The sequence below is a fragment of the Hipposideros armiger genome, unplaced genomic scaffold (assembly GCF_001890085.2).
Source record: "Hipposideros armiger isolate ML-2016 unplaced genomic scaffold, ASM189008v1 scaffold_80, whole genome shotgun sequence".
NCBI classification, from domain to species: Eukaryota; Metazoa; Chordata; class Mammalia; order Chiroptera; family Hipposideridae; genus Hipposideros; species Hipposideros armiger.
The window spans coordinates 113,468-139,674 of record NW_017731430.1 but is presented as its reverse complement, the minus strand read 5'-3'; the positions used below and the strand labels follow the sequence as shown (position 1 = coordinate 139,674).

At 37.7% G+C, this 26,207-nt stretch overlaps 1 protein-coding gene across 1 annotated transcript in view; it reads left to right on the top strand.

Annotated features, from left to right (window-relative positions):
• Window positions 1-26,207, top strand: part of LOC109383290 (eyes absent homolog 1-like) — a gene marked incomplete at its 3' end in the record, with an annotated part of 255,798 nt that overhangs the window by 143,091 nt on the left and 86,500 nt on the right. Inside the window, exons 3-4 of the mRNA XM_019643588.1 lie at window positions 11,756-11,805; window positions 13,395-13,522. Coding sequence (XP_019499133.1) covers window positions 11,756-11,805; window positions 13,395-13,522 — 178 coding nt within the window. The remainder of the gene's footprint in view (window positions 1-11,755; window positions 11,806-13,394; window positions 13,523-26,207) is intronic.

Below are 26,207 nucleotides of genomic sequence, written 5' to 3'. Positions count from 1 at the left end.
GGGCGTTGCTTTGAAGAATCGCACACATTTAAAATATACTAATTCACAAAACCCCAGATCCTTGACTTTGTTTGACGCTGCAATTCAGGCAAACCAATCGTGGATGAGGTAAACACGGAACTCCTGAAAGAAGCAGGGACGCTTCAAGACTTCCATTTTTTTGAAAGAACATGAACCACACATTTAAAAAAACAAAACAAAAACCAGTATAATACTCCAAATATTAAACCATGTGAAAGAAGAAGTCTTCTTAATTATAAGCCTCTGAAGAGTAAAAAGACTTTTCTCTTTATTCACATGTGACCCTAAAAAGGGCCTCTCAGTACTGGACCAAACTGAAGCTATTGATTTCCCTTGTATTCACTGGAGTCTATTTTTTTTTTCCCTTACTGTACTGCTTTGTAAAGTAAAATTCAAGAACCCAAGGCAACTTGATCGCCGGCGAGTACGAACCTTTACAGTAGGGAGGCCTGCAGGTTGTATACCTATTGACATTGCTTAATAAAAACATCTAGAATAATGGTGCTTCTGGTTGTGTTTCCAATAGCGATGTGATTGCAGCACACTGTGGATTAAGTTACCGATCCTTTGAATTCTGACCTTCTGTCTAAAACAGCTTTAGAGGTTACTCTCCCCCCCACCCCACCCCCACCCCCGATTGGGAGACTGGAGGGGGGAAAAGTTAATGCTGCTTGAAAGAAGAAAAAAAACCTCTATAGGTTATTAGGTTTGGGTTTTTTATTTTTCCCCTTGTTGGCATTTCCTTTGTAACAATAAGAGAGCTTATGGATCCTGAATACTTAAACTAGACCTCCAAATGCGTAAGGAGGCTTGGAGGGCATTTGGGTTGTAATTATTTCCTGGGTGAACAAATCAAGTGTTTATGATGTAATGGCTCTGAAGATCAAAGCGTATCACACTGGGCAACCGAAATGAAGAAATGCAGAAGGGAGGCAATGCACAGGGCTGTCTGTGAAGCAAAGCTGTCCATGTAATTGCTTGTTGTGAACTCCAACTTGCAGCTTCTCTTTTCTGACGATAAAGAAAAAGTTAGGAACATTTGGAATCCCTACTTTAGCAAGATAGTTCACCTTTTTTATAAATAATGAGAAAAACTGTATATCTTCTGATTTGATCACTTTATGTCTAAGGATTCATCGCAGTTTTTCCCTGTTGGCAATTTAATGTGCTTTTATTTTTTACTCTGTGGAGTAACTTGCAATGTGTTTGTAAATAATCTAACGTTGCATCGTGATTATGTCTATTCTGTATTGAATATATCGTCTCAGTATCAATATATCACACACCTTTCTGGACTTAGTAACTTTATCGGATCTCACATTGCTCCAAAATGATGTTGTAACCAGGATGTATTAATGGCCCAGTATTCCATCTGCCGTTTCATGGCAACTTTGGTGGTGTTGGAGAAATGAGGCAGATCTGAAAACAAATAGTTACTGGGGGGTGGGAAGGGTGACATATTTTTTTTAATAACAGGACTAATACAGGTACACCATGACATTATTTGTGAAAATCCATGAAGGATGGGTATCAAATGCCTAGTACAGTGCCTGGCATATAGCAAGCACTCAATAAATGATCATTCCCTTCCTTCTTCTGTGAGATAGTCATTGTTTCTGGAGAATTTAAAAATGGTGAACTCAGCTGTCATGAAACCTGGAAAACACAAAGCAAGTTTCCAGATCCTCTTAAGCGTATTGAGAGGTGCTGACAAGATTGGTTTTGCCCCATGGCTGGGGCGGGGGAGCAAGGCTGAAGAGGAGATAGCCTGGGTTTTCTAAATTGCTTCATATCAACAGAAATCCCTTTTACAGTGTGAAAAGGCAAAATAGCATATTGCTGAGATTAAGCACATCCTTCCAAGCCCAATTATTTACACATTTTTTGGCAGGAGGCAAAAAAAAGTAACTCTGTTTGCCACTTTGAAAAAATCAGTTGATTTAAAACTAGAAAACCTAACATGTCATATATATATATATATATATATTTTTAAAGCACCACTATCATCCCATTCTCTTGGCTTCAAAATCAACTGCTGCCCTTGTTATCATGATTAGTTTCAGGAAGTGCAGCTCCAAGTTTTATTAAGAGTAATAATTTTTTAAAAAAACATCCTATGGGCAGTCATTACTACATATGATAACATGCTTTCCACCCTACATAAATAAATGGTTATTATTCATGTGTAATAACCAATGTGCTTATTAAGGGTCCAGGAAATAGGTCATATTTCCATATTGTGTTGGTAGAAAGACTACAATATTTATTAAAATAATTTTCCGCGGTACAGCGAATAGTTAGTAATTGCCTCCTTACATGTACTGTTAAAAGCTATTCATGTTGGAGTTTGAATGGAAAACATTGAGCAAAATGCTGGTAGACATTCAGTTTGGGGGATTTAATATCATTCTTAAAATAAATAGAGGATGTTTTACTTGGTCGCATTTCAGTAGAAGGCTTCTGGGAGCGGGGCCCTCACTGTAGGTCTCGTGCCAGTGGGGAAGAAGAAGGTCATGGAAGTGACCACTCCAGATGCCAGCGGGGATCGTAATGTCAGCTATCCAGACACTGTTCCAACAGCTCCATAAAAAAGCCAGAACTGTTGTACCGTGGCAAGGACCGCGAGAAAGCAGAGCTAGCTGGAAACAGAAGGACTAGACGTACAGTATTTTGGGATACTCTATTTGCCGCTCCACTTTGAACAGTTTGCATGGCAAAATGCCGACTTATTTGCAGATCACACTGATGTAATAAATAAGTAGAAATAATAAGTAGGCGGCTGCTTTTGAAGAAAGAGCATTGGTCTGTAAGTGCTAATTCCATTTTGCAGTGTGCCATCCTACAATAGTATTCTTGAGAAATAACCCCATAAGCACGGCAGAAACAGAGAGACCAGGTAATAGCACGCATGCTTAGCTTGAAAATTATTTAAAGGTAAACACAAATGGAAGAAAAATAACTTTTGAGCACAGCTTTTATTGGACACTTCACAACTACTCAACGACTTGATGATCATTAAATGGAAAAGAATACAGAAAGGGACACTTGTGTTTTATCCTTTGTTTTCTCAGTGTTTATTATATTTAATTTGATTCATCAACTGTTTCCTCATTTTTTTTTTTAGGAAAGTTCCAAGTTACCTTTTTGGTTGTTTTCATGCATCCCTTATATCTGCCTTTGAATTTTCTTTAAATTAGGGACATTTGTTTATTTTTGGAATTATGCCTTTGTTGGAAATTCTCTGTTAATTGACAAGCACAAAAATTGTCTATCAAAATGACAGACTTCTATATACCCAGGCACGTATCTAGGCAACAGCTTGCTCTGTAAGATAAAATCTGTTTGGAGATACAGTATATGAAAGATATGCCTCTTTGAAGATATTCAAACATTTTGTTACAGTTGACTAGTTCAAGTGTTTTCCTTTATCAGGTAAAATTATATATATAATCTTGTTTTAGTAAGAAAAAGCATAGTAGAAATATTTTTACTCCTATTCATGTTTATGTGTTGAAATTCCTGCAGGAACTATCATATAGTAATGTTTTCTGGTCTATTACCTGTCTTTACTAATGGCAAAATTTCAGCAAATTTTTCTAATTTCTGTTGTAATGTGTCTGACTTTATTTAGGGAACACCCTGGTCCTTAAAGTTTATGTTTAAGTATGCAGTTATAGCTGGTGAAAATTTAGAAATAGGAAGTTAACTGGGCACTACAAATTGGGTCTTATTAGTAATGGCTTACATTTTGGCAATATTTTAAGTGCAAGTTGTATGATAATGATTACATATTTGATATCCAAAGTAGTAACCAGATAATTTATGGATAAGCACGTGATTGTTTTTTATCCATTTAATTTTGATTTAGGAAGGAAACCATTGAAAAGCGCTATATGTGCACATAGATATTTCTTTTAGCCAATGACTTAGCTCCTTGTTACATAATTACAAAGCATGACCTATATCATGTCAATTAGTGGTCACATTACATTCATCATGCTTTCCATAATTTTCTTCCTAATTGCATGCATCATTTCTTTAATGGTATGTTGTTCGGTTACATAAATAAAAATAATTCCATTTCAATATAAAACTGAATGTAATACATTTTATTACAATGTAGGCAGTTCTGTGTAAAAGTCAGATACTTTACATGATACCCCATGTGGTTCTGACTTCATATAGTTTGTGTCTTCTGGATTTGCCAATATCCTCTTTCATGGATCAGAAAAATAATATTGTACCCTTTTACTTCTAAAATAATTTTTAAATTAGGGGAAGCACGGGTACACTAGCTTAATGTAAAGTTTCAAATAGGGTGACATTCTCTGACCAGAACCTCAAATTTTATATTTTATGGAGCTTAGAAATAAATATGATAGCAAAAGCAGTTACTGTTTGATACAGATTGAGTTAGTGTAACATTGCATTTCCTCACAGCCCTAGAAACCTCCATTACGTGCTGAATTTTATTTTCTGCGTGTATACTTTAGTATATTGAATAAGTGATACTTCTGGTCCGAGAGAGTGCTGTAGGTGGTAACGTAATTCTATTTCTGCTGCATATATGAACAGATCCAATAGCAATCAACTGATTTTTGACCCGGCTTCCCAAATATGGTAGATGACCAGCCTGTCATTTCTTGCTGCTACCATATAAAATGAAATCCTAGGTGACTTGGCAGTTTGAGCTGTCTCTTGGGTTTGACAAAGCGTTCTTTCCTGAGGAATTCAGATTGGCATACTTTCAGGGCGGGTGTCAGTGGGGGGTGTGTCCATATTTGAATTTTGATCTTTAGAAGCTTTTTGTTTTGTTTGCATCAGAATGGTGCTTTTTTACAAATTAGCAAAGATAAGGTAAGACTGTGTCTGTCTGCTTTATTAGTTGATGATCTGGAAATGCATTATAAAACCATTTAAGCAATTACTGTGATTTTTAAAAATGCTTTTACATACCAAGGCAAGAGCCTTAACGAAAAGATGCTTTTTATTACCAATGAAAAGCCCAGATACATAGAATAGTGTTATTGGTCATGACAAAACAGTTTTAAGGAAAATCCAATGGGTATAAAGATTTTATTTTAGAGCACAAAATTGGTTATGATGAGTGAGTAGTATCAAAAATAAACATTGCTATTTGAACTGTGGTAGAGGGCTGGCAAATAAAAATATAATAACCAGTCACATAAGTGAAGCCTTCTTTAAATATTTGAGATCGATAGCATGATTAAGTCATCAATCTAAAACTGAAGTCATTTATTTGCCTAAAACATGATAGTAAGTAAATAACTTAAACTGGAGCTGTAATTTAGTTATAATCTGAATCCCTCAACTCTCCAGGTGTTATAGATTATCATGCATAGATTCTGAGTTGAGTTAGAATTTTTTTTTTAAGAACAGACTGTAAAGAAAGAGTTCTAGATAAAATAAACCTTTTCCCCCAAAATCATTTTACAATATTAACAATGAACTATTAGCTGGTTCATATCCACAAAAGTTGTTGAGGTAAAACTTGCCATTCTAGAAACCATCGCAGAATCAGCATTAAAGCTTCCATTGTTAAACTGATAATAGCTTACACGTTTGCTTAAAACCTCCCTTTGCGTATTTAATGTGGAAATGGCCATTCTATTTTTTATCTTCCCCAGACCTGTCAGTTGGTACATTCGCGGGGGTGGGAAACAAAAAAATTTTTTTTTTGAAAAGTATCACTTCCCCAAGTTTCAAGGCCTGAAAAAAAACTTTTGGAAAAGTCTAGAAGATAACGTGTAACTAACTACTCCCCAAAGCTCGTAATTGGTAGCTGCTGTAGCCAGAGATGTGTGTTGACAGTGTCTCCGAGAAGTTCTTCTCACACAGCTGTTTATTCTGATAGCATGGGGCGCGTTCATTTACATAATAAATTTTTTTTTTTTAAAGCAGCAAGGTTGAGTCAGACCGAGCCGAGGGCTCCTTTCAATTGTTGCATTTAAACCAATAAGGTTAGGACAAGAGAATAGCTGTGGTTTGCGTTGCAAAAACAACAACAACAACAAAAAGCCCAGAGGCTCCACCGGCAGACCTACAAGGCTGCGCAAACAAATCAAGGGATGAGATTCTGCTGTTTCTTTGTCTAGGGCGCTCAGATGCTATCAGCTGCTGCAGTTCGGTGGGGCCAGGGCGCAGGGCTCCGAGCGGTCTCTAAACAGCACGGTGGGAGCTGATGGCTCCGAGTTTGGGGCGAGGTACAAACTCTCCAGTGCCACTTCCGACTTTAAGCCTTCCTGTTGCCGGCCACTGTGGCGGTTTTGTTTCTCGGGAACGCGTTTTCGCTCAGTCGCTCGGCAGCCCGAGCCTGCAGCAGCGGCCAGGCGGCTGTCCCCGCGACCGGGCTCTCCCCTCCAGACGCGCTCCGCTTCCAGCAGCGCGGGGCTCCGCCGAGAGCTCCTAAAAAGCCCTCCCGCGCGTCCTGATCCAGGAGCAAAACTATGTCAGGAATGGAGGTTTGCTAAACCAGAAAATTCGAAGGAGCGCATTAAACGGGTGGACGCAGCAGATGTAAGCGCTGTAAGTACAAGCTGACTGTTTGAAAAATGGTAGTGACTGGCAACAGCTGTCCTGTGGGCGAAGGTCGAGATACCGGGAGCGCTTTTAGTCTTGTTTTGGTTTCCTTTAAAATGAAAACATTTAGAGCATGGGGAAGATTATGACACTTTGTACCTAGTGCTTTATTAGCCACAGGGTTCCATCATACAAGTATAATTCTTAACCCCCAAATTATCTCAGCGATTAGAATCATTAAGAGATAATGACAAATTAATGTTTAGCAATTACTTTTGTTGTGATCTCTATCAGTAAATATAATGCACGGCTATATTCTTGGAGGGAGATGACTTCATATCTTTTTTCTGAACTGCTGCACAAACTTGCAACTATTTGTGATACTGAGTAAAGTGGGATAGCTAGCTAGCTATGTAGATGTATAGATCTATCCATTGCAACGGGCAGATAACTTTTCCTACACCCTAGGTTGATCTGAGAAAAGAAGGAAGGAATTAACATGTTGAAAGGATAACAGATAACAAAAATAGATGCTACTTTTTAAGGAAGGAAATCCTTTTGCTTCAATAAACAAATTTCCCAAACATTATATCAAACAGGCTCATCTTCAAAAGGTGGAATAATAAACATTTGCCAAATTAATATATTTTTCACTTACTGACACTTTATACGACTTGACTGGACCTCTAAATGAAAAAACAAGGTTCTTAAACTCTTGATTTACCACTTACAATATTTGCTGCTCAGAATCAGTATATGAGTTGCTAATGACTCCTGGGCTTCTAGGTCTTAGGAGTTTTGAGCAATTTCAGCATACATTTGCAACAATTCAGTAAGTTCAGAGCTGTCATGGAATTTAGACAAGCGTTTTGATGTTTCATTTCTTAAAATGACAAGGGGTAATAAAAAGTCGGTATAAGTACATAGTGTAGTTTTATAGGTTTGGGGTTGTTTTTTGTTTTTTTTTTTTGTAATGTGTCTTTCAGAGAAGGTTTTATTTTAGGCTTCTGTGAATGTTTTTGCCTTCCTTTTGGACTTGAGAACCCGCGTACATGAGTAGTCATGCTTTTTGACATTATCAAACATTTGATATTTGACTTTCTCGCTGCTTGAGTTTTCCTAAGGCCCGAAGTGTTCAGTCAAGGGAGCAAGCAGCCATGTATTTTCAATCCTGAAAATTCTTCGCGGTGACAGAGAAGCCTAATTGAGCCACTGTGCAATTTTAGAGTGCCAAAGGGAAGTCAACTGCTATAGGAGGTTCGTAGGCATGATGAATGATTTTCTCAAAAGAAAATTTCCATGTGAATGTGAAAAATTTATTTTAGAGAAAACTTTGGAAAGAAGAAAAACGCTTGCATGGAGAATAAAACCGCTTCTTCCATTTAATCAGATTTCAAAAGTATTTCATTCAACTATTTAAATAAATGCTAATTTTGAAAACAACCCTTTAAAACTATAGGTAGCATCAGTGTCATTTAAATACTTGTTTTTGTGTTCAAGGGAACTCTATTTTGTCATTCTCTTTAAATGACATACTTCAAAAAGTACTACAGTATATTCCATTAAAAATCATTAGTATTAAAGCAGTCATTTTATGGACTCTGATAAGGAAGGACATTTAAGTGTTCACTTTTAAAAGGCATCCATCTCTTCACAAAAGTTTATTTCAATTTTAGGTTTAGGTTTTTATGACAGCATTGACACCACCGGTCGAAATATTGATTGAGAAGAATTTTAGCAAGAATACGTTCTGATTAAAAAGCAGACTTTTATGCCTAAGGCACATTTTTTCCCCTATAAAATACATTCTGATTAGAAAATTGCCATTGTCTTTCAAATTTGGGAGTACTCAGGTTGATCTGTGGTTGGGCAGAACCAGCTCTCCTGCCAACTCTATTTATTTAGATAAGTTCAGTACTTTCACTTTGAAATTTTCTTTTTAGTTTGAAAAAAAGCAAGTTTAAAATTATAGTCATTTTATAAAAATTGCTCCTAGCAAGCAGAAAAGCCTGTGGAAACCCCATAATTTAGACAAGTACCTACATTTTATTTGCTCTGTGCTGCTGAGATTTAGAGTCCCTTTCCATTTACAGTTTACTTTTCACAGAACATTATTAACTTTTTGGCTTCATACATGATCTTCTGTCAGATGCTTTTGATTTGTAATTTAGCAAAGTATAATAAACAGTGCAAACGTCATGAATTTTGCTCTGCATCCTGAGCTCTGTGGTAGGGAAAATGTGATAAAATGTGTACCTTAAGTCTTGTTTGATGATCTCTCAAAGCAAGTGTGCCTTCTGGAAATAATTTCTGGGGTTGAAGAGCATGGTATTAACAGATTTAATGTGGCTATTCAATGGATTGGCGAAGTACTATGTGAGGTTTAACAAAATGAGAGAGACAAATTGAACATCAACAAAAGTTACATCTGTGAAGAATTATAAATTTAATTAGAAAAAAAGGCAAACTTAAAAGACCTCATTAACTAATCAGAAGTCAAAGTTACTAGTTTAGGATTTTCGAATTTAAATTCTAAGAAGTTCGGTTATCTTTTTTCTCTCTGCATTTTCACAACTGTCAGTATGCTACTATGGGTATACTATACAAAGATGTTTAAAAAAGCATTAAAGTGAAATGACTTCTTTATAATATAAAATGACCATTTATAATTTTATGGGAAATATTTTTTTGTACTCCTAGGAACATTTGAGTTAAAAATACCAGATTAGGAGAAGACGAGAAACAAATTAAGTTTAATGATGTAAAGCAGAAAATGTGAGCTTCCTGAGTGCCTAACAGCCTTTTTCTGAAAACCATGAAATATTTTTTTTCTCTTTTGAATGAAAATATGCCTCATTATTTTTGAAACGTATTATGGTGTTAGACCTTGAAAACACAGAAACTTCCAGAGATCTTGTCAAGACAGCAGAGAAAATCAACAGCGATCAGAAATAGGTGTTCTTTTTAAATAAGTCATTATAAGAGTATGTTTCTTTACTGCATTGTAATCTTGTACTACACATAAAAAACTAAAAGCATGTGAAGTGTAGCATTTTGTAAACTGTAACTAATTTTGCTCACATCTGTGTCTAATTGTTGTCTGCGTTGGCATTCTTGAGAGTAGATTTATTTTTCCTGGACCACGATGTGGACTCAGCTGACCAGCCTAAGTGAGGATTAGCTGTTTTAAAGTTATTTTGATTAAAGAGTCATTTTTAAATACAGTAACACACAACACATGGTTTAAATAATCCTTGAGACACAAAAGAATATATCTGAAGTATACTTAATGAAATGAAGAGCATGGATGTGGACTTTCAAAAACTGGAGTGTATAAAAAGTACAGTACAGGCTGAGTCGAGTCAGCAGGAAAGAAGTATGTGGTTGTGAAGATACGTTATTTTTTTCAGCGAGAAAACGTATTAGAATTATTTTGACATTCACTTTTTAATTAACAGTTTGGTGTTGAAATTGAAGTGATAGGTTAAACATCAACTATAAATATAATCAGACTTTCAAACCATACAATGAAACTAAAATTACATTTCCAAGATTATACTATATCGCTAATGTTAAAATAGGACTGTATTTTAGCATTTAACAGAAAGTATGTTTTACATACTCTTTCACATAATTAAGCCAAGAGAGTTCTTAAAAACTAAGTTAGTTCTCACCTATAATTTATTCCAGGTGTATAAAAGTGGAAATAAAAAAGAAAATTTATCCTTGAGGTATATTGCCGCAGTTTCTAAAGGAAAACAGTTAATCTTGTGTAAGCACATTAATATTAACAAAAATTGCAGAAGGCTGTCATCACAAAATGACATATCTACAGGCATTAAAATTGAAATTTTCACTTAATGCTCATGCACCTCTTAAAAAATTATTTTTCATCCTCCACGTATTATAGGAAAGCATACCTAGACATTTCAGGGAACATTGCACCAAGATGGTTAGACTTTAACAACGCTTTATTCCTGCCAAAAAGTAGGAGTTCTTAATTTCATAAATCATAATTTAAAAATAACAGGACTCCATAGAAGATACGTGGTTGGATAACGTTAATGCCATTTGAGATGCTTCAGCTCTCATCTTTGTTTTGTAACCCTGATTGATGTCAGTTCAGGTTGAATGAAAATGCACATCAAAGATTGGGAATTTGGAGTCATTTTAAACGTTATGTGGAATACCCTTTACTGTTAAGACGTTAGCCTGAGCTTGCAAGCCCGAAACCCACCTTCACCCACCTTCACCCGAGCTGCTCACCTGCCGGCACATTGTGCTGCCTCTGGAGACAGGGCAGTGACCGGCAAAACCTGCAAGCTTGTGAAATCAGTTGTTCAGTGAAGTCCCGAAATACAGATTTATCTGGAAACAAAAGACACCCAAAGGCTGGCTCACTGGGACATTGATGATGATTATGATTAAGCTATCCATTCTTTTTCTGTGTTTCAAAGATGGGAAAGTAGCCCAAAAGCTAACTGCTTTTTCTGTTTTACCAGGCAGTGAGGAATAGGCATGCGCCGAATTGTAAATTTTCCGTGGGTCACTGGAGCACATCCCTGCGTGATGGGACTTGGGGTGTGAAAACTTGCCTTTGCCGTTTATAGTTAGTCCAGCGTGACCTGAAAGTTGCCCGGAAGCTGTTTCCGTGAATGTTCAATGACAACTAGTCAATATAGGGGAAAACCATGGTGATAAGGTTAAGAAACTGTGGGGAGTCCAAGGGGCGGGCGGGAACTCCGTTTCAGCCCGGTGATAGAAGATGAAAGACCTTCTGAGGATGCTAGAAGGTGACTGCTTGAACTGCTGCTGTGAAACACACTCGTTTTGCTAATAGCGATTTTTTTTTTCCAAGCACCTTTTCCGAGCTGCCTGGGCCAGGCTGCTTTGCATGTTGATTGGGGGAGGGGTGATCCGCTTGCAGCTGTCATAGGCCAGTGATGAATCACTATCCAGTCATTTGGCCGCCGTTCCCCCCCTGACAAGGGGAGGAGAAGGGTAGACCAGGAGGAAACAGCAGCAGAGATCTCAACTTAAAGACAATATGCCTTTCACTGCTGCAGTATCCTCCTTTTTCTCTTTTGGTTAAAAGGGGGCATTGTCGTTCCCAGCCATGTGCTCTGTGTAATTAAGAGCTGACAGTGAAGCAGAGTTAACAACAGCTTCTAATTTTTTTTACCCCTGATCACAGGTGCAAACATCTCAAACCAGTTCAGATGTTGCTGTTTCCTCAAGTTGCAGGTAAGGATATTGTTGATATTTGACATTTTCGGAGATTACCTCTCTGTGACCCATATCTATTTTTGTCTAGTATTTCTTAATTATTTCTATTAATAGCAACAGCCTGGGTTGGAAATTACTTAGCAATTTGTGAGAGAGTGTGTGTGTGTGTGTGTGTACACGTATGTGTGTACGCGCTTGTAAAACATTTTGAGAATGAAGAAGGGGAAGGGGAGCCTAGGTTTGAAAATGATTACGGTTGTGTAGTTTCAGGAATTCAGAAAACTGAATGTATAGTGAGAATGAGGAGACAGAAATGGGATTTTAAGCCATTTCTAGTTTGAACGCAGAAGAGCTGGGGAAGTAAAAATTCACGTTAGAAGTAAAATGGTTCATATTAAGCTCTTCTAAAAACTAGTATTTACAGTCAGTAAGTGCATCCTCCAAATTAAAATTACTAGCTTTTATTGACCTGGTGAGGGTGAGGAGCAAGCAGTCTTCGCTTCATACATGTAATATGAAATACCCCTTCCCCTTGAAGAAAAAAAAAAACACCACACATACATTTAAAATAAAGTGAATGGGCCTTAGATTTTCAAAACTTCAAAACCAAAGCATATCTAGGCTGGATTTTAGTCACTTTCTGTAAATTCTGTCCTCTCTTCCTTAATAGACGATGAACTGTCCATGGGTAGTTGTGCAGTTGTGAACATGAGTCGTGGCTCCTGTACCTTTTATAGAATAAGTAACTGCTGACTCCTCCGAACTTTTCAGGGGCCGGGGGGTGGGGGAGAGTTAGCTGTTTTTATGTGGTGAAAATGCACCATCAGGGTGCTGCAGCAGAATGCTGGCCCTGGCTGAGTGACAGTTGAGGTACTCCGAGTGCTAATGCTGCAGGGACTCACCGGGAGTTGCCTGATCCCTTTTCAATTGGGCAGGCTGTGTGTAATCCACAAAGCAAACAAGTGAGCCGACATCATAACGTTTTAATGCTGCATTTGTTTCAAGGGAAACAGAGGAACAATTAAGCAGTTTGCCAGAGTAAACACATGCATCAGGACTATCTCATTCCCTGTCACTAGATGATAGGCTTCAAGTGTTTTATTTGGTTTGGAGACCCATTAAATTACAATTGGATGGTAAATTATCAGGGAGGACCTAATGTTCATTTACTAGATGAAACAGATTCCTAAGAAAAGTGATTTTTTTTCCTATTATACCTGTTTACATATTTGTCTTTTCTTTTAGAAAAATACTGCTTTTTTAATATAAAAGCACCAGCACTGATTTTTTTGTAATATTAAAATAGATGTAATTGTCTCATTACACCTTGTGACTTGATGAGCTCTGTCAGAGAAAACGAGTTGAAAAGCTCCTTGTGAACCGTTGTTTGGCTGGATAGGTGAGGCAAGTGACACCTTTCAGTACTACATGTTAGGAAAGGATGACCGAAGGTAAAATGTGAGATGAACTGTTTTGAGTCTGAGAAAATAGATACAATGGGACTTTTGTGCGAATGTGTTTCAAAGAAGGTGTCAAGTCGTTAGCGCATTAAATGGTGGAGTTATGAATTTGGTACAACTGTCACACGGAAGGCTTCTTGTCTTTAGGTCTATGGAAATGCAGGATCTCAGCAGCCCGCATAGCCGTCTGAGTGGTAGTAGCGAATCCCCCAGTGGCCCCAAACTCGATAACTCTCATATAAATAGTAATTCCATGACTCCCAATGGCACCGAAGGTGAGTGTCTGCCTTGTCACTGTTTACTTTGCACCTTGTTTCCTCATCAGCCTGCGCTTTTTTATGAGTTCAGTTGTCAGAGCCATGAAACTGCTGTTCCATTTCCCCTGGAGGTAATCACTATGCATCGTTAGTGAGGAGCTGCACATTCCTCGGCTTTTAGAACATGACATAGACTGGTTTTATTTCGCATAGATGCCTATATATACCTATGACACGTAGGGTGTGCGCGGAACATTTTTAACCTTGGAGAGTGTTTCAGCTCCTTGTCGACCATTCTCCACAGCACAGTGTTATTTTGCATTGTTTTGTTTCATGAGTAATGAAAATTTGGAGTTGTTGCCTTTATTTGAACTTTCCCTTTTGTTACTAAATGCAACCATTTGTTGCCTTTAAACAGTTATGTAAATGTAGCATTGGACTGGATTGTTTCTAAATACCAGTAACATAATTTGTGTGCCTAGTGTTCTTTGGCTTTGGCCATCAAGTTATAAATAAGTAAAAAAAGAAACAACAAAAAAGCATATTTGGTGTTTACAAATACACATCCTCAGTGGGAGAATACACAAAACTTATTTGCTTTCTTAAAGATGATTAAATAGTATACTTTAACCATAGTACTATTATACTTGTTTTTTTGTAAAATTAATACATGAATATTTATGTATAGCTTATGTAAATAGAAATACCTACTTTAATCCACATATCCCTAAGCCTAAACATATAAGCAAGACTGTATATACATATATACACACATATATATTAAGCTGTTATTCACATTTATTTAGGTACCGTGTATATTTTTAAAACTTGAGCATATGGAAGGGTATGTTACGTGTTGTACTGTATTTATTTCTGTTTTAGCCTATTGAAAAATTACTTCCTCACAGGTGATATTTTTACTTATTTATTTCCTGCTAAACCTCTGGACCTTGATGAACTTATAGCATGAGTTTCACTAGAAATGCAATGAATTATCCATGGTTAGAATTCCATCCATAAACAAAACCCTTAACCATCATTCCCCAATCACCATGGTGATCTTTTATCACCGTTCTTAAAAAATAAACACAAGTAAATGCCATTAAAGTGTGTGTTTGGTGGAGTATTCCAATATGTATAAGTGAAGGCTTTTAAAACCAGTAATATTATGAAATTTATGCTAAAAAATACAAAACCCGTTGTTTCTCATATGAGACATCTTAATTTTTATACCAATAGTGATTGTCTTTAACGTGTAAATACTGTGTATTTTCCTTTTTGAGTAAATACTTGCATTCCCAGTGTTTATAAAAGAGGGTCACTGTCAAAAGTAGAAACTTTGCTGATTTCACACACACAAAAATTACTCTCCGGATAAGTGCTGTTTCATCTGAAACTTTTCTTCCCATTTTGATAGGTGATCCAAACGAAATTTAAATTATTTCAAGGAAAGCAATTCTAGTGCTTAAGTGGGTTTGATAGAGCAATCCTTTTTTCTCTCCTTTGGAATTTGGCTTCAGGTAGACGTTTGGCCACTGCACAGTGCAGCCTAGGTGTGTGCAGTCGTGCAGACCATGGCAGGGCCCTGGGCTGGTGGGGCCGTACCAGGGTCCTTGTGCAGGCAGCCAGTGACAGGGGCGTCCAAGGGGACCAGAGGTGCAGATGCTTGACAGTCATCCTCATCAATGAAAAATCCAAATAACAACAGTCACTTAAAGTAACTTAAAAATAAAGAAGACTAAGTGTGTTACATTGTTTTGCTGACCAGAATACACCAATACATATTGGGGGGATTAATTACAAAATCATGGCGGTCAGTTTTCCAATATGTGAAGAAATGAAATTGGGGCAAGACGTTTCATTTTGTCATCATTTACTGGCAAACCATCTCCCAACAAAATAAGAACCATTCAGCATTGGAAACGCTGTTGGGGACTTCCCCCTTGGATGGCTATGTGTGAATTGATGCGTGTTTGTATTTTAAGGGAGCATATTTCTGAGTATCTACATTTAACAGCTGATATCACATTCATATTCAAGAATATGTATTTTATAAGATTTTTGCATAACTAAAAGAAGTTCAAAATAAAAATATTTTAGATGACTGTATAATCTGCTGAGACATTCAGTTTGGGAAATGCTTAGAAATTATTCCATATCCTAAAAAATAAATAAGTCTGTCTTATGTCTTTGAAGTGAATTTTTTAGACCAGTTTCAGACAATTACAGTCACTCATCTCACTGTCACTCTGTTTTCAGGCATTGTTAGTGGTGTACTTTGCAAGGGTTGTAGGAGTTAGAAAGTGAAGTTAGAAGATTTCAGTATAAATTATCCAAAAAATTAATGGATTTTTAGTCAACCTACTGGGATATTTATTTTAGTATATACTTTGAAAATATGGACTCAAACTTTCTTCACCATCCATGTCTCATGCCTGTTTCGATGCAAGCAGTCTCAGAAAGTTCTGGATTACTATTAAGTTTGTGAATCCATTTATCATGCTACCTATATGTTCCATCATATGTTGGTTTCATTCTTCTCAGTCACCGCTAGAGGAGTTAAGCTGAAAATTAGCGAAGTCATAATATCTGGCAAGCTTCTCGGGGATATAATTATTATAGATTTTCCTATTCCTTCTTTGAATCCCTTATTTATGTTGAAGCCAGTGGTGTTTACCAATGAATGAGAAGAATGAAAAACAAGAAACTCATTAAAATTTCAAAGACTGCTTAAAGTATCAATCACCTCTCCTAACTCCCTCCCAAATATTTCTAGCTCTATATGCATGATTTATATTTCAGCGACTTCACTGCAGCCCAGTTGAAGCTGCTCTCCTTAATTAGGTCAACAAAACTTCAGTTCGTTTACACAGTTCTTGGCTATGCCCACATTTATATAGATTGTCTTCTCTCAGAGCCATTTTTCACTTCCTGCCACCACTTGTCCCTATAATGAGGCTAAGAAAACATGAAAATCTCCTGTATCAAAAACCATAACTTCATCTGAAGAGCAAACAAGAAGGGAATGGAATGGAGAGGCAGAGAATATTAAGTTTCTTCTTAAGTCGGCTGCCAAATTATCATAAGACTCAGTGTTTGGAGGTTCTGTACTCACAGGCTAGCGCCTATTTTTATGGTTCATCTAAGGGATAAAGACAGAAACAGACTGAGCGTCAGCCTCTCATATCGTGCTTTTTTATTTTTTATTTCCTAGGTGAAATGTTCTTGACTTAGAAGAGTTGGTTGACTGTTTCATATTGCAAAAGGTCCACCTATTCACATTTTTTAGATTCAAGTCCAACCCCTCTGTGAATTGTTATTGTTGCAGTTAACTTTGGTTCTACCCAGTTTATAAATCTCTGAATTATAAAACAGAAACAGGTAAAAATATAAAATAGTAGCATAATTGACTTGCATTCAGGAAAGCACTATTAGAAGTGCTGTTTCCCAGTGAATTAATAAATATTTTAATTGCTATTAAATGATTAAAGGTTGACCTGGAGGACACTCGTGGATGGTTATGACAACACCAATTGTGGTTTTTCTTTTAACTGTTTTTCCTAGTCTTTGGGGCAGTTAGTCTTCCAGGACAGGGTGGAATAGAAATTTCTGATTAGAAAGATTGTCAAAGCATAATTTTTAAGACAGGCTTTTTTGGTAGTGATGCCCTTTGTTAGATAAGGATTAGTGTCAGATCTGAGAGCATTGGCAATGCGTGGGTATGTGTTCAAGCCTTAAAATTTGGCAGAGGCTGTAGTGTTGATGTTTGTGCTGTGTAGGTGTGAGAAGTACTTGCGGAATCATCCTTTAGAAGGACTCAGGGCTACAGCAGTAAAAGGATTTTTATTTACATACCTAATTAAGGCCTTGTTTGCAAAGCAGTGATTCTTTCCATCTTTGTTTTTGCTGGTTGTCTGAAGTCCATGGGAGCCTAAGATTGGTCAGTTCATATATTGCCGGTTTGAGTGTTTATTTTTGGTTGTCTGGGGGTGAGCAGTGGGGAAGGGCAGAAGAGAGGTGGAGCAAGCGGAACTAAGAGCTCTAATTCTGTTTTCTCTTTTGAAAATGTAGATTCAGACTCAAGAAGAAGCTTAAACTTGTCTTAAGGCAGATGAATTTGCCTTTCAGGGACATAAAACCAGATGCAATTGGAATCTTCCCTACAAATAGGGTTTCAGGAATTCTGGTGGTAATTCAAATAGTAATTTTGAATTGGCATATCAGATTTCCAAGATGATAAGAGATACGATCTTGAATTAGGTGCCTTCATTTTCTGCATCTTAAGATTTATTTAATTGTGAATTGCATAGTTTAGGATCATAGGTTAATTCAATTTTACAAATTTATATTATCAGAAGTTATTTTAAAGTTGTTTTATCATTTCTCCAAAGCTTAGAACACATACAAGTGACCTTAAGTTGTTTTTCTCACTGTAATTTTAATTTAGTAAAATACAGTTATATCCAACAAGAGTGTGTTAAAGAAATCTTACTTATGAGAAATATGTAAACTAGAGTGAATGTGTATAAAATTATGGTTTGAGGCTGCATTTTCAAGGCTATATTTATATATTTGTGGTCAGATATTCTGTTGTCAATAGAAAAATGGTAATCAAATTTTATTGTTTGCGTTCTGCACATGATTTAGTTTCTGGAAGATTAAGGGACATTGTGAATAAAGGAGTTTTTCTAAATGACATTTTTAAGAGTTTGTCTGTAGCCACAGAATTAGCCCTTTATAAATTGTTCTTTAGCAAAAGCCATGAAAGGATGAGCAAAATAATTTGTTAGGACTTAATATTTGCCTGTATAGTGTATAAGAATAATTATCACATGCCTGTTGCTAATTAATAATTATGGCTAATTTTTATAAATAACTTATTATTAGTCATGATGCTGCCCAGAACCCATGATGTATCTCATTAATCTTCAGAAAATTCCTTTTGAGATTGCAACATCATGCTTAAGAGACTGGGTTCGAATCCCAGATCCATGTACTAGCTGTGAGCTCAGGCAAGTTAGCTTTTGTGTGGCTCAGTTCCCGCATCTGTAAAATGGGTTAATAGCAGAACCCAGTCAGGCTTGCTTTGAGGATAAGTAAAACTGTAGCACATTTGAAACTTCTAAATGCTCTGTCGTCTATAAACATGTAGACCCCCACGTGAGTAATCGTCACTTCTGTAGTACTGATTCCTATTTTACGCAAAGAAAACAAGCCTTAGAAAGTTAAATGCCAAGTGGAAAGGTACATGGTTTATAATTGGCATAGCTGGTATCTGACCTGGTATTTGAGTCCTGAGCCTGAATTTTAACATCCCTGTACTATTCTGTGGAGAGAATGTGTGATTCCATCCACTGCCACTGCCCTTTCTGATACCTTCATACTAAACATCCGGGCCTTCTCTGCTGCAGTGGTGTCTTCATGACTGGAGAACACCATTCTCTAGCAAACATCAGAGCTGTAAAAGGACCAATGGCAGGTGCTTTGATGACAAAAGGACTTCAGTGTGAGGTCAGCGCCCCAAGGTAGTTACACTCTGGTGTTTAAGTCCTTGTGTGTGAGTGTGGGAGAGTCCATCCTGGTGTCACACGTACACAGCATAATACATCAATAGGTTAACCTTTAGGGCAATGGTTCTTTCCAGTTTTCAAAGCTTTAGACTTAATTATAATTCTGTCGGCCGGCCGTCTACATTCAGCCTCTCTGGGATCAAACACAGAGATGGGACGTCATCTCTGCTTTTCATTAGAAGTCCTTATATGCACATTTGGATTGGAGCCATATTACAGTGAAATCTAAAAAGCAGCTGCAGCTTTGCTACTGTCAGTTACGTATTTTCTACCTCAGAAAATATTTTTTCAGTGCATGATACCTCTGGTCACATGTCTTTTGACTTTGAGAACTGGATGATACTAACCAAGCAAAACTCAAAGAAGCAGCTGAAGTGGAGTTGGTTGGAGGGTTCTGAGGAAAAAGCAAGGCCAAAGGCAAGAGAGAGGAACTTGGCGGGTGTGTCCCAGGAACAGAGCGTTGCTCGGTGTGGCTGGAGGAGAGAATGACAGGAAGTGCAAGAGGTCAGTCAGGAATGAAGGGGTGGAGAGGGTAGGGTCTGTAGGTTGTCACATGTACTCTAGCCTGTTGCATACAGCTGACTGGATCTTCCCCAGTAAGAATAGGAACGCCAGTGCTTATTGCCTGAAACTAGGCTCAGAGTTTCCAGGAACCAGGCTTGTTGATGAACTAATGACTTGATGTAGACAGTTCTCACCTACTCCCAATACCCGATAGTTCAGAGAAGCACAGTTCTGTGGCGTCCCTTCCCCTGTTGGGCCAGAACTGTGGTACAAACAGTGATACATTTCGCTAAGAGCATCCTATCTTCTGGGAATAACTTCCGGGTCCACCCAGGGGTGTGTGTGAAGCTTTAGTGAGTTGCTAGTATTTAGGCTAATTCTTATCCCTTCACTGATGGATTCCTTGCTGTAAGTAATTCCTAATTTCTTGTGATGATCAAGGATGCCTTGGGGTGAGCAATATACAGATAAAGTGGTGTGTGTGTGTATATGTGTATGTACACACATGTATGTGTGTGTGCGTTTGCTTTGAGTAAGGTCTAAGAGTAATTCTGTCTCCTCACTTTGGGTCCAAACATACAATATAATATGAAAAATATATACATAAGTAAAAATTTTCCATTTTTACTTTGGGCAGGAAAAAAGTTTTCTGTCACATAGCTGTCCACAATGATTACCTTCTCAAAACAAAACTCATGTTTAGAGAAGTGAATCAAGGATTTGCTTTTCACTGATATTAAGTTTTAGGACCCACAATTGTGTATAAGTGAAAGCTTATTATGATTATGTTTCTGATAATTTGTGGTTTTGCAGATTTTTCAATGTTATGTCATTCCACCAATATCCCATTACACCAAAAAAGGTATCTACCAAACATATTACAAGAAGATATGTTTTATTACTCCCATAATACATATTGGAAACATTTTCTTCTTACCTAAAATGAATCAAAATCTAAAATGCTTACCTATTTTATCATTGCATCTATTGCTGATTAAGGGGAATTTTTCATGAAAAGAATACTTTTTAGCAACAGTAAGCATATGAGCTGAACTGAGTCCCCACTATTTACTGAGCACATCATTTATGTCCTCTAGGTACCTTATTTTATCCTCCAAAAAAGTCAGGGTGACTTCTATGTATCTCATTTTAAAGAGTGTAAGTGACTAGTCTGTTTACACAGCATATTATCTGTGTTGGAGATGAGCTTTCAAAGGCATGTGAGGCTGATTTCAAAGCCCACATCCTTCACGCTCTAGAACATGGACTCCCCAATAGACAGAGAGCTTGGTTCTTACTCAGGCACTATACCTGCCTTGAACATTTTTTGTTACCTTGTTTAAGATTGTGACCCAGTGAAGGAAGCTTCTATGTATATGTGTGTTTCACCTGGTACAGTTTCTCGATTCCTTCAGGTCAGGGGCAGACCTATTGTGTGTCCTCAGCTCTAGCAGGAAGCTTGGCCGTGATGATGCAGTCAACAAATTCTTGTTGAATGAATGCCCCATATTACTAAGCAGATAATGTAGGCGAATAATTATAGAAGCAGAGACGCCTTCATTTTATTTACAAAGCATTACGAAATTGAATAAGTATCTAAAGTCCATTTTTCAAATATTTGAAAATGATCATTTCGCAGACTAGGTCATACAGTAGTCCATCCGTGCAGAGAACACCCGCCGTTCAAGTTGGATCTGTAGTAACTGACCCGCATTCGTCCCGTGCTCATAACTGTTTCATAAATGAAAACTTCAACTGTTGAACCTAATAATATTTAACAACAATGAAGCAACTTCCACAGGTCCAAGAAACAACTGAATGATACAAAGATCAGGGTACACTTAGGCTGAGTATCTGTACACTTCACTACAGTAAGGAGTCATGATTGGAGGTGAACATTTTTAAGGTGGAGAAAAATTGCTAAAGCAAGGATATAGGTACACCGCAGAGAAAATAATATATATGTATATAATATATGAGATTATATATAAGAAACAGAAGAACATATATCACGCTGTATAACCACCATTGCATCACTAATTCATTCAAGAAATATTTATTAAGTGATTGTGTCTAGAAATTTGCCCAAATACTATTCTTGCCAGGAGACGTTCATAGCCTCCTCTGAGTTGCAGACCTGTAGTCAGCTGACCACCAGAGGACAAGGGCTGTGCTCTGCAGTGGAGGAGGGACAGTTAATCAGGACCAAGCTGACTGAGGATGGAGGATGGTTTCTGCACACTGGTAATGCTTAAACTGGGTCTTGAAGGAGAGGTGGAAAAACACTGGGTGCCCAGCCTGGAAGGAAGAGAGAGTGTGGATTATTCAACTGGAGCAAAGACATCCCCAATCCCAGGGGCTGTGTGTATGTGTGTGTGTGTGTATGTGTATGTGTGTATATGTATGTGTGTGTGTGTGTGTGTGTGTGTGTGTGTTGAGGGACATGTGCAAAGTGCAGAGATGGATCTAAGTCATGCAAAGCAGATGACAAAGGGCCTTATGTACGAGGTTCAGGAGTTTGGATTCAGTGCTGCAGGCACTGGGCAGCCTGAAAGCTTGTAAAGAGGAGAGCAGTGTGACTGCGTCCGGGTTTCAGAAATATACGTGGGTGCTATTTTGAAGCCGTTTTTAAGGGGTGGTGAGTGGCGAGAAGACGCTGGGTGAGAAGTAATGAGGGCATTTTTATCTGAAATTATGTACTTATTTATATATCATTATTTCAGTATAAATTTACATCTGATACTTGTCTTCAGGAAAGAACGAGTAATATTAAAAACATAGGAGAGCAGTGTTGCATGATGGTGAGAACATGAATTTTGCACTCAGACTAATCTGGGCTAGTAAATTGCAGTTCACTGTTGACTAACCGTGTAACTGACTGGGGATTTTGAGAGGCAGCAGAGCAGGGTGTTTGGGAGAGGACTGTGAAGTCAAGCTGTCAGCTCCGTCACCTACCAGTTTGCCAATGCGATGCTGAATACTTACGTAGCTGCCCTGTGCCTCTGCTTCTTGGTCTGTACAAGGGAGATGATAATAGTGCCTAGAGGGTTGTGAGGATGGGTCCATGAATTGGAAAAACACTTAGAACAGTGTGTGGCTCCTAGGACGTTCTTAAGATCCATTGGCTAGCAGTGTTATCACCACCCTCACCTACAGTCTGTGAACCTCTGCTTTCTCCATTATAAAGTAGGGGGGGGGTTGCATCTTTATCACAGGTGTTACAACAATTAGTCTATCTAGAATACTAATCACAGTCATTAGCATCTATATGCTCAAAAAATGTAGCTATTATGAAGCGATAATAAATGTTATGTTTCTGAAAACATCTTCACTGGGACTGGCTACTGTAGTATCTCCATGGGAGGAGGGAATATGTCCGCCTCCTCTGAGCTAACCTTCTATCTTCTAATGGCCTTTGCAGGTACTCGGAGTACCTGGGGTACTCAGTAAGTACTTGTTCAGTTAATACACAGTGTTGGTAGGGTTTATGTCTGGGGGCTCCTGTGAGTTGCTGAAGAATGGGAAGAGATGGGAAAAGGTTGTGACCTGAGATGTAAATGTGGTGGGTTGATTATGTTTTAGGCAAGTGGGCTATTTTTCCACGTTGATAGGATTGAGGCTCTGAGTCCAAGTCGGCTCATCTGCTTCCAGTCTGCGTACGCTCTAGTCTCTTTCACCATCTGCTAATTTACAGCACACACCGGTACACTTTTATTCAATGCCCCGGTATTCTGGGACTTCGCTCTTGCTGTGCCTTTCACTGATTGTTCAGATCTCCATCAGAGGAATGATGAAGGATGATAAAACCCTAATCAGAAAACGTTTGACTGTTCAGTGGTTTCAGAAAAGGTATGGTAATCAAAGAAATTTGAAACTGCCTGTGTCACCTTAGGTTAGTTTTTAAACATCTTTAAGCTGCAGTTTCCTCATCTTTGAAATGTGATAAGTAAAGAGTTAAGAAACTTACCATGGGGAGCAAGCCCACTTGTAAAGAGCTTGGCACAATGCCTGGCATGTAGTAGGTGTTCAATAAACATAAACTACTTTAAAAACTCTACTTTTCCAGGCAAAAATTCTACCTCAATATTGCCTATGTCCAAAACTGAAAATGTTATATTGCTACCTTAGTTCTTAAAATTGGAGCAATCTTTTCACACTGTTGTGCCTTGCTTCCATTATTATAACAACCTAAAAATATTTAGAGCCCCTTTGGAATCTAAAGGTAGGCATCTGTTTAAAGTCACCCAATGGGACATTTACGTTTTGTGCACTTAATTATATATAAATTTTACTTTAAGAAACCATAAATAAATATGAACTCTCGTTAATGATACGAATGCTGAAGTGTTTAGGGGAAGTGTACCATGTCTGTAACTTATTTTGAAATGCATGAAAAATAAGACAGCTTTATGAGGAAAAGATATGGAAAAGCAAATATAGTAATCTGTTAACTGTGGAATCTAGATGGTAGGTTTATAGATACTCACTGTATAATTCTTTTAACTTTTCAGTACTTAACGAAAAGTTTATGATAACATATTAGTGAAAAAAGTGAACCTAAAATACTTAACACATCCTAGTGAGGAAACATGTATTTAGTTTTTACTGTAATACAAAGAATCTACCTCAGCCTGGTTGGGGAAGACAAGACTTCTTGAAAATTTGGCAAACACTAAAAGGTGTTTGCCGATTAAATTATGGAGGCGGGGATTTTTAATCTGTAGCTTAGAGATCCCAGAACATGCAGAGCTAGTACCAAAAGTCAGCAAAATCTTCTGTGCAGAATCTCTGTAGGATGAGGAAATGAATAGGTCACATATCAATTAAACTCTGTTTTACATATACATACTCTGTTATGTTTTTTAAACTATGGGTTTTTCTTGTCTGAAAATTCGCAGTCGGCTTTTGTCATTATGCCCTTTCTCAATCAACAGATTAAAAATAGACCATCATCTGGGTCCTGAAATATTTTTGGTGTTAGAAAGAGGGCTTCATTCTCAAGAAGGTCAGAAGCCACTGATCCAAACAAAAGTGCTCTCAGAGTTCAGAAAAAAAAGAACTCTTCAGCTCCCTGAGGTCTGGCCAGGCTTCAAGAAGGGGATGGAATCTGAGCCGAGTGTTGGGAAATGGGTAGAATTTGAATAGGTTGAGAAGAGATGGAATGCATTCTAAATGAAGGAGCAGCAGGAACAAAGGTAGGATAGTTCTGGGGACTGTGAAGAGACCAGTTATAGCTGGAGGAGGAATTGATAGTAGATAAATTGGGAAGGGTCCACTGGAGCCAAGCTGGGGAGGACCCTGACTACTAGGGGAAGGAATTTGGACTTCATCCTGGAGCCCGTAGAGAAGCCACAGACTATTTTCACCAAGGCATTGATACGGCAAAAGTGTTTTAGGTATTAATCTGGCAGCAATTTCAAGGCTAGATTGGAATTGGGGGAGGGGTGAGCAGCCTCATGGAGCCTCAGATAATCTCCCCAGATTGTGAGTGTTAGGAACCTGAGCTAGTGTGGCAAGAAGGAGAGCTGTAAAACAAGGAACCTGGACTTGGAAGAGACCTTTCAGAGGAGCGGTCATCATGTATTTGACAAAACATAACATTTGTTTGACAAAAAAAAAAAAGTCAACGAGGCTAGACCTCTACAGTCATTGCAAAATGCAACTCCAATATGCTCCACTTTCTGTGAATAACCAGTTTTGAAATTGACTCACACTTCTTGTTGGCCGTGTAGACCCTTAAGTTTAAATGTGGTCTAACCGTGTTGATTTGGTTTTCATAAGGTTGTACGAGATGTGCTATTTTAAAGAGCTATAATTTTTGCACCCTCTTTTAAAAAAAAAGGGGTGGATGGCTTTAATGTTAAAAGTTTGGAGAGATAATAATTGTACGCCAGGCGATAGAGCCAATCCAAACATAAATGGAGGCCTCGTTTTCCAAATGGGAACTGACCAAAGAGAATGCATTTGGTTCACGGATATATACCCTGTTAGATAAAGAAGAAATAGTTACATGGCTACTTACATTGAATTTATTCATTCAATTATGTCTTTAAAATAAGATCTAATACGGAACATACAAACTGAGGAATATTGCTATTTTCCACTTTCATAGTTATGTATTAATTTTATTCCTTCTCTTCACATATGCTTTCTGGTATCCTTTGAGGGCACTTTCTGAGTCATTTGACATAGTTTTTAAAAACATACATTTCCACTTTTGCCTCCTGGTTTCAGAAAGAGGGCTTATTAAATCTGTGAGTGGCATTGCCATTGAGTCCAAACTATAACATTACAATGGTTGTATTTTTCTCTTCTAGGTTTATATTTGTTATCCACAGCATAGTCATGTGCAGTGTAGCTTTTTAGTGGATTCTTTTAGGGCTTTTTTTTACAGCAATATCTAATATTTGCCTTTTGGGTGGTCGTGCCCATGAATTATTAAATCTCTGTGTTGTATTTACCTCTCTTTTTGCTGATTTAGGCAGGGTCCTCTCCAAACATACAAAGGTTCCAATGAGTGATTTTACTTTATGCTAATGTGTCTTCTCCAAAGAACACTTTGTTCAAAATAACGTAACAGACACATGTCCTGTAAGTGAGAGGCTTTATGAGTACCGGCACATAAGTTA